This window comes from Palaemon carinicauda, chromosome 11, assembly GCF_036898095.1.
Source record: "Palaemon carinicauda isolate YSFRI2023 chromosome 11, ASM3689809v2, whole genome shotgun sequence".
Taxonomy (NCBI): Eukaryota; Metazoa; Arthropoda; class Malacostraca; order Decapoda; family Palaemonidae; genus Palaemon; species Palaemon carinicauda.
The window spans coordinates 134,526,806-134,536,785 of record NC_090735.1 but is presented as its reverse complement, the minus strand read 5'-3'; the positions used below and the strand labels follow the sequence as shown (position 1 = coordinate 134,536,785).

Sequence of the window (9,980 nt, the reverse complement as noted above, 5' to 3'; positions counted from 1 at the left end):
CCTTAGGCTTATAGCACCCTGCTTTTTCTTGTAATAATAATAATAATAATGATAATAATAATAATAATAATAATGGTTATGATGATGGTAAAAAGAGGATAGGGTTTATACCAGCCTCATAAAGTGATAATTAATTTACTTATTGATTGAAGTTTGTCATTTTTTCCCAGAAAGTGTACTAGAATAAGGTGCTTGATCAGGTGACGTTCATCCATAGCTTATCACACGACTCGAGTATCCAATGGATGGCGTCGTCATTTGGTTTCTGTAGATGTACATCAGATCATGCAGGTCCCAGTGGGAAGCAACGGAGGATGTGGTCCATGGTCTGGGGCGATTCACCACAGGGTCATCCCAGGGGCCATCAGCGTTGGTGACATATCACCACTTCCGAGGTCCATCTCCTGTTTGCCCGACCTTGGATCTTGCTCGATTTAAGGTTGTGGTGGCCGAGGTGGTAACGTCCCTGACTGGTGAACGCCAGACTGGGGTTCGAGTCCCGCTCAGACTCATTAGTTTCTTTGGTCGCTGCAACCTAACCATCCTTGTGAGCTAAAGATGGGAGTTTGGGGGAACCTTTAGGTCTATTTATTGAGTCATCAGCCGCCATTGCCTGCCCTCCTCGGTCCTAGCTCAGGGAGAGGGGGGGGGGCTACGGCGCTGATCATATGTATTATATGGTCAGTCTCTAGGGCATTGTCCTGCTCGATAGGACAATGACACTGTCCCTTGCCTCTATCCTTTAATGAATGCTCCCCCAGGAAGGTGTTCGCTTGGGTCAGGTAGTGCCTCATTGGTTGAATTACAGTCACTCTCCCTCCATCACTTCATCAATCAGTAGGCAGCTGGGTTTAGATGTTCAGGACTCTTCTATGCCCATGAAGCTTTTTCTCGATTTTAGTTGCCGTCTTATTGCCTGATGTCCATGAAGTGGATGCCATGGAGCATTCGTCTGTTTGACCTTTCATTTTTGGTAATAGCATGTCGTACATCAGGAAGAAAACCTGAAAGTCATTAGGTGGTAGCGCCCTTGCCTGGTGATTGCCAGACTGGGGTTCGAGTCCAGCTCAAACTAGTTAGTTCCTTTGGTCGCTACAACCTCACCATCCTTGTGATCTAAGGAGGGGGGGGGGTTTCGGGGAGCTTATAGGTCTATCTGCTGAGTCATCAGCAGCCATTGCCTCGCCCTCCTTAGTTGTAGTTTTGGGTGGAGAGGGGTCTTGGGCGCTGATCATATGTGATATGGTCAGTCTCTAGGCCTTTCTAGAGTAATGTGCTGCTTAATGGGGCAATGTCACTGTCCTTTGCCTCTGATATTCATGAGTGGGCTTTAAATTTTTGAACAGGGAGTGACAAAGCCTGATGTACAGAATGAGGACACCGTATAACAACTATTTGAGCAAAAACGTATCTATTTTTGTTACTTTTAAGTTTTGTGTTTTATTTTATACTAATTATAGGTCCAGTGTATATTCACCTTCCCTCTAATATCTTATATTTCTTTATTCTTTGACTGTAGCCAAATTGATATCATTCAAGGTTGAAATTGAAAAGGTATTTTAGAAGGATGGCCTTTATGAAAAAAAATAACAATCAATTTAAAGATACACTATTGTTTTATCTGTTCATCAGCCTTCACATTATTATTCATAATGAAATAAGGGCTTATATTTATTTTAACTAATTCCTATTTTAGAAAGATGATCTTTATGAAAAAAAATAACAATCAATTTAAAGATATATTATGATTTTAATTATCACCATTAACATTTATCATTCATAATGAAATAAGAGCATATAGATATTTTCACTAATTCCTATTTCAGAAGGATAATCTTTATGAAAAAAAAATCAATTTAAAGATATACTATAGTTGTATCTGTTCATCGCCCTTCACATTATTATTCATAATGAAATAAGGACATATAGTTAGTTTCACTAATTCCTATTTTAGAAGGATGGTCCTCATGAAAAAAAATAACAATAAATTCAAAAATATACCATAGTTTTATCTGTTCATCACCCTTCACATCATTATTCATAAGGAAATAAGAACTTAGTTATTTTCACTAATTCCTATTTTAGAAGGATGGTCTTTATGAAAAAAATAACACATATAGTTAGTTTCACTAATTCCTATTTTAGAAGGATGGTCTTTATGAAAAAAATAACACATATAGTTAGTTTCACTAATTCCTATTTTAGAAGGATGGTCTTTATGAAAAAAATAACAATAAATTCAAAAATGTACCATAGTTTTATCTGTTCATCACCCTTCACATCATTATTCATAAGGAAATAAGAACATATAGTTATTTTCACCAATTCCTATTTTAGATGGATAATCTTTATGAAAAAAATAACACATATAGTTAGTTTCACTAATACCTATTTTAGAAGGATAATCTTTATGAAAAAAATAACACATATAGTTAGTTTCACTAATTCCTATTTTAGAAGGATAATCTTTATGAAAGAAATAACACATATAGTTAGTTTCAATAATTCCTAATTTAGAAGGATGGTTTCCATGAAAAAAATAACAATCAATTTAAAAATGTACCATAGTTTTATCTGTTCATCACCCTTCACATTATTATTCATAATGAAATAAGAGCATTTAGTTATTTTAACTAATTCCTATTTTAGAAAGATAATCTTTATAAAAAAAATAACATTTAATTTAAAGATATACTATAGTTTTATCTGTTCATCGCCCTTCTCATTATTATTCATAACGAAATTAGAACATTTAGTTCTTTTCAATAATTCCTATTTTAGAAAGATGGTCTTTATGAAAAAATATGACAATCAATAAAAAGATATTCTACAGTTTTATTTTATCATCGTTCACATTATTATTCATAATGAAATAAGAACATATATTCATTTTCAGTAATTCCTAATTTTCTCAAGGACCGACATATTTTTCGTTCTTTCGCTAATCCATAAATTTATGTATTTCATTTTCAATTACTTCCTCGGTAAAAAAACAACCGAAGATTTAACTGACATTGTAATACCCAGAGAAGAATTACTGCTCTGAGTCCCCTCCTAGAAGCAATTACTCATTATTTTTTTTGTTCGGTAACAAATCCTCGTCGCAGATATTTCACATTAAAAAAGGAAACGAAAACTATTGATAAGAATTCCACATTATATCGTTCAGGTCAAGATACAGTATTATTATTATTATTATTATTATTATTATTATTATTATTATTTTTGTTATTATTATTATTATTATTATTGTTATTATTATTATTATTATTATTGTTATTATTATTATTATTATTATTATTATTATTATTATTGTTGTTGTTGTTATTATTATTACTATTATTATTATTATTATTATTATTATCTAAGCTACAACCCTAGTTGGAAAAGCAGGATGCTATAAGTCCAGGGGCCCCAAAAAGGAAAAATAGCCGAGTGAGGAAAGGAAACAAGGAAAAATAAAATACTTTAAAAACAGCAACTAGTGCATAATGAAAAATTGCGTGACTAATCGGGACTATAATAATGTTAGTGCATAATGACGTGACCTGCAATTCGATAAGGGGTATTATTACTCGAAGAATTAATTAACAGCCAGATTTGTTTGATTTCGTCTGTTCGTTACCGTTGTACTTGTCGGCTGGAATTTGTTAATCATGTCAGGTGTGTAGTGATTTTTTTTTTTTTTTTTTTTTTTTTTTTTTTTTTTTTTTTTTTTTTTTTTGAGGATGGCATGCTAAGTTCTGGTGTATTATTCAATTGTACGTTTTGTAGCTGGACGACTTGCGTGTTTGTAAATAAATATATGTGTATGTCATGTATTAGGGGTGCCAGTTTTATCTCTCTCTCTCTCTCTCTCTCTCTCTCTCTCTCTCTCTCTCTCTCTCTCTCTCTCTCTCTCTCTCTCTCTCTCTCTCTCAATATATATATATATATATATATATATATATATATATATATATATATATATATATATACAGTATATATATATATATATATATATATATATATATATATATATACTATATATATGTATATATAAACTATATTATATATATATATATATATATATATATATATATATATATATATATATATATATATATATATATATATATATAAATATACAGTCGTTTATGCTCAATTAATTTTATACTCAATAAAGTAAACATAGTTATTATTATTATTACTTACTAAGGTACAACCCAAGTTGGTAAAGCCGAATACTATAAGCCCAGGGGCTCCAATAGGGAAAATAGCCCAGTGAGGAAAGGAAATAATTGTAGTTATTTGTGCTATTGATAACAAAAAGGAAATTTTCATTTGTAAATATTTTTGCTATTAATTACAAAAAGGAACTTTCTAGATATAGTTATCTGTGCTATGAATGACAAAAAGGAACTTTTTAGATGTAGTTATTTGTGCTACTATTAAAAAAGGAACTTTTTGGACGTAGTTATTTGTGCTATAACTAACCAAAGGGAACTTTTTAGACGTAGTTAATTGTGCTATAAATAAAAAAAACTATTTTTATGGGTATCTCTGCCACCCATCACCGTTCTGTTGAAAGTTTCATGTTTTTTTCTTTGCTAAACAGGAAGTTGAATCTTGCAGGACCCGAGTCTGCCCTTGCCAATGCAAGGGTATCCTAGCATGACGATATGCGCTTTCTTTTACGTCTAAGCTTTGGTTTTCATCGTTTATTTAAGATTTCTGTTTATTTGTTTCTTTTTTCATTAAGAAATATTTGTCTTATTTTATTGTTTCAAGCAATTTAAGATTAAAAGTAAAATTTAGGACTTATCTAAAATTCTTTCTTGTTTCTTTATCATTCAAAAGTATTTCTCATTTATTATTGTTATAAATAATTTAAGATTCAAAGTAAATTTTAGGATTTTTTATCTAAAATTCATGCTAGTTTATTTTTCTTTCAAAAGTATTTCACATATATTGTTACAAGCAATTTAAGATTAAAAGTAAAATTTATGATTTTTTATCTAAAATTCTTTCTTGTTTCTTTATCATTCAAAAGTATTTCTCATTTATTATTGTTATAAGTAATTTAAGATTCAAATTAAGATTGAGGATTTTTTTTATCTAAAATTCCTGCATGTTTCTTTTTCATTCAAAAGGATTTCTCATTTATTATTGTTATAAGTAATTTAAGATTAAAATTAAAATTTAGGATTTTTTTTTATCTAAAATTCCTGCTTGTTTCTTTTTCATTCAAAAGTTTTTTTTTTTTTTTTCATACGTTGTTGTTACCAGCAATTCAAGATTAAAGGAAAAATTTAGGATTTTTCATTTAGAATTCCTGCTTGTTTCTTTCTTTTTCATTCAAAAGTATTTCTCATATATTTTTGTTACAAAAAATTTAAATTAAAAGTAAAATTTAGGGTTAACCTAAATTATATTTATACTAGCATACAGGTATATCCTATCTTGAATTTTTTTTTCTTTTTCATTAAAAAATATCTTTCACGTGTTATTGTTACAAGCAATTTAAGATTAAGATTATTAGGATTACTGTTAATTTTATCTTTATCGAAGGATAACTTTAACCTATCTTGAAAATGTGAGAAACGTAAGGATTTTTTTTTTCTCGGTGTGTCTACTCGGTGTCTTAGTAAAGTCCAGACCTTAAAGTGGGTCACAGCTACTCCTCAAGGATTTTCTGTAAATTGAACGTCGTCCTCAATGCTTACCTAGCCAGACTCGAAACGATGTACTCTCTCCCTCTCTCTCTCTCTCTCTCTCTCTCTCTCTCTCTCTCTCTCTCTCTCTCTCTCTCTCTCTCTCTCTCTCTCAAGTGTATTTATTTATGTATATATACTCGTACGCACATCACATATATGAAATGTAAATATATATATATATATATATATATATATATATATGCATATATATATATATATATAGATAGATATATAGATATATATGTAATGTATGTAATGTAAATATACAGTATATATATATATATATATATATATATATATATATATATATATACATATATATATATATATATATATATATATATATATATATATATATATATATATATATATATATATATATATATATATAGAATATGTGATAGAGATTCTTATTGATTAATTTTACAATATATCTTTTGCATGTGTACCTTTATCATAAGAGCATTTATGGAATGAGACAAGTGACCTTAAATTGTACAGTCTTCAGCAATATCCTTTGTTCCCTTGGTAAGTCTCTGTATCAGGAGGAGGTTTGCATACTCAGTGCTCTGGAATTGTTCAATTTCTGTTAATGCAACTATTCTGTTCTGGAAAATTTGTTCTTGTCTTGTGTGTTCTTCATTCTTCTTAGTCAAGGAACAAATACTTGCTGTTAAACTGACGATTTTCAAGACAAAAATCAATAAAAACGTTGACGAGTTATTATTATTATTATTATTATTATTATTATTATTATTATTATTATTATTGTTGTTGTTGTTGTTGTTGTTGTTGTTGTTGTTGTTATTTTTATTATTTTTATGATCATTATTATTATTATCATTACTTGCTAAGCTACAACCATAGTTGGAAAAACAGGATGCTATGATTATGCCCAGGGGGCTCTGATAGGGAAAATAGCCCAGTGAGGAAAGGAAAAAAGGAAAAGGAAATATTTTAAGAACAGTAACATTAAAATAAATATCTCTTATATAACTTATAAAAACTTTAACAAAACAAGAGGAAGAGAAATAAGATAGAATATTGTGCCCGAGTGTACCCTCAAGCAAGAGAACTCTAACCCAAGACAGTGGAAGACCATGGTACAGAGGTTATGGCACTACCCAGGACTAGAGAACAATGGTTTGATTTTGTAGTGTCCTTCTACCCTTACCAAGAGGAAAGTGGCCACTGAACAATTGTGATGAACATATGTACGTTTAAAGTTGCACGCAGAATGTTCATTTGGTTCAAAACGAGAATATAGTAGTTTTGAACTAAGACTCGCTTCACGCAAGCCGGTTTTTTTCCGTACGGAAATAATTCTGCTCGTTAGGAGGCATGTCTTCACACGAGGGAATTTTCCTCTAGCAGCATCGTAGTTTCTATAAGCCATTACACTAAAACCGCGCGGAATCCTCTTGCTTGAGGGTACTCTAGTGGACACTATTCTATCTTGTTTCTCTTCCCCTTTTGTTTTATTGAAGTTTTTATAGTTTATACATGAAAGATTTCTTTTGATATTATTAGTGTTCTTAAATTTATCTTGTATTTTTTCCGTATTTCCTTTCCCCCACTGGCCTGCGTTTTATTACATACACTAGTGTACGCGACCTGTCAAAAATGATGGTTAAAATTTTCATTACATAGGCACACACACACGCACCCCCTTCCCTCTAACAAGGGTATGACTATCCCTTTCCCCCCTATCCGAAGGACAGGGGAGAGGTTAGCGTGACAGGAAAGATTATACACACACACACACACACACACACATATATATATATATATATATATATATATATATATATATATATATTTATATATATATATATATTTATATATATATGTATATATATATATATGTGTGTGTGTGTGTGTGTGTGTTTGTTTGTTTGTTTGTTTGTATTCATAACCAAACACTTGTTCTTTATTGTATAGAAAGAGATGTGTGGTTGCCGATATCTTAGATATGGTCTCTTGAATATGTCTGAAAACCTCTACATGTTTACCTTGGTGTGATGCATCGGTTTTAATTTGCTATTCTAGGAACTGTATAGGGAAAGTTACCGGAGCTCTACATTAATATTTAAGGAATCATAAGAATAATTATATTTACCTTTCGTAAACTCGAGTTTATTATTTATTCGTCGGAGGATGATTTTATTCCGGTTGTATAGCTTCATTCAGTTATTCTATTTAATTCGCTTTTTGATTATTTAATATGCCATTCAGTTGATATTTTATTTAATTAACTTTTTAATTATTTGATATCCCATTCAGTTGATATTTTATTTAATTCGGTTTTTAATTATTTGATATCCCATTCAGTTGATATTTTTTTAATTCGGTTTTTAATGATTTAATATCCCATTCAGTTGATATCTTATTTTATTCGGATTTTAATTATTTAATATCCCATTCAGTTGATATTTTGTTTAATTCGGTTTTTAATTATTTAATATCCCATTCAGTTGATATTTTATTTAATTCGGTTTTTAATTATTTAATATCTCATTCAGTTGATATTTCATTTAATTCGGTTTTTAATTATCCAATATTCCATTCAGTTGATATTTTATTTAATTCGGTTTTAATTATTTAATATCCCATTCAGTTGATATTTTATTTAATTCGGTTTTAATTATTTAATATCCCATTCAGTTGATATTTCATTTAATTCGGTTTTTAATTGTTTAATATCCCATTCAGTTGATATTTTTTAAAATTTGTTTTTAATTATTTATTATCCCATTCAATTGATATTTTATTTAATTTGGTTTGTAGATATTTAATATCCCATTCAGTTAATGTTTGATTAATTATTCAATTTCCCATTCAGTTGATGTTTTATTTAATTCACTTTTTAATTATTTGATATCCCATTCAGTTGATATTTTATTTAATTCGTTTTATAATTATTTAATATCCATTAGGTATCTTGCTAAGTGTATTAGCTTTACTATTTTCGTTTTTGTACTCGACATTACTGTTGTTTTCTATTATTCTATTCAGCAAAAACTAAGCGAAACTAGATCCCAAAGCAGGTTGAATCGATGTAATAAAATTACCGTAAGTGTTCCTTCAATAAAAAGTACAGGTTTTATAATTCGGAAATAAAGTTGAAATCAGATAATTCCATATTCCAGAAGTGAACTCGTTAAACCGATTAACTATCAAGATTGCAATCTCCATTGGCTTATTAGTATTACTACTACCGTTATTATATTTATTATTATTATTATTATTATTATTATTATTATTATCATTATTATTGTTGTTGTTGTTGTTGTTTTTGTTGTTGTTATTATAACTTGCAAAGCTGCAACCCTAGATGGAAAAGCAAGATGCCATAAGCCCAAGGGCTCCAACAGGGAAAATAACCCAGTGAGATAAGGAAATAAGGGATGATAGATTAGCGTGCTTGTGTGTACCATCAAGTAAGAGAACTCTAACCCAAGACAACAGAAGACCAAGGGACAGAGGCTATGGCACTATCCAAGACTAGAGAACAATGGTTTGATTTTGAAATGGCCTGCTCCTAGAAGAGCTGCTTATCATAGCTAAAAAGCCTGAAATGCCAAAAATACCAGAAGTAAGGATAGGGGTTTGGAGGTAGTATAGAAACATGACATTCAAGTGGCTGCGACCCTTTGGTACAATTGAAATGGTCGCAAGTTGCAAGTAACAACTGGGACTAGATTAGCATATCAAGTGGAAATACTGTACTTTTATCTTATAAGTGTGAGTTTTTTATTTAGTTCCTATTCAATTTGTATTTAATATTTGCTAAAACTTGTTTGTCAGACCTATTTATGGTTAGTTAAATTTAACATTTTAAAAACTGTATTTAAAATTCTGTTATTATTTCATTGTGCTCTTCGCTTGTTTTCATACCTACGGTTTCTCAGGAGTCAGTATAAAATATTCCTCACTGGGCTATTTTCCCTGTTGGAGCCCCTGGGCTTAAAGCATTCTGCTTTTCCAACCAGGGTTGTAGCTTAGCAAGTAATAATAATAATAATAATAATAATAATAATAATAATAATAATTATTATTATTATTGAGTTATCATCATAATGTATATTATGAAATAAACTTTTTAATGTATTGGTAGGTAGTAGGTTGGCCAGGGCACCAACCATCCGTTGAGATACTACCATTAGAGAGTTATTGGGTACGTTAACTCTCCAGGCAGTACTATTGTGATTCATTCTCTCTGGTTACGGCTCATTTCCCTTTGCCTTCACATATACCGAATAGTCTGGCCTATTCTTTACATAT

At 30.1% G+C, this 9,980-nt stretch overlaps 1 protein-coding gene across 1 annotated transcript in view; it reads left to right on the top strand.

Annotated features, from left to right (window-relative positions):
- The first annotated feature begins 271 nt into the window (after positions 1-271).
- The window catches only part of LOC137649490 (S-antigen protein-like), an 18,363-nt gene continuing 8,654 nt past the window's right edge, over positions 272-9,980 (top strand). Inside the window, exon 1 of the mRNA XM_068382474.1 lies at positions 272-457. Coding sequence (XP_068238575.1) covers positions 272-457 — 186 coding nt within the window. The remainder of the gene's footprint in view (positions 458-9,980) is intronic.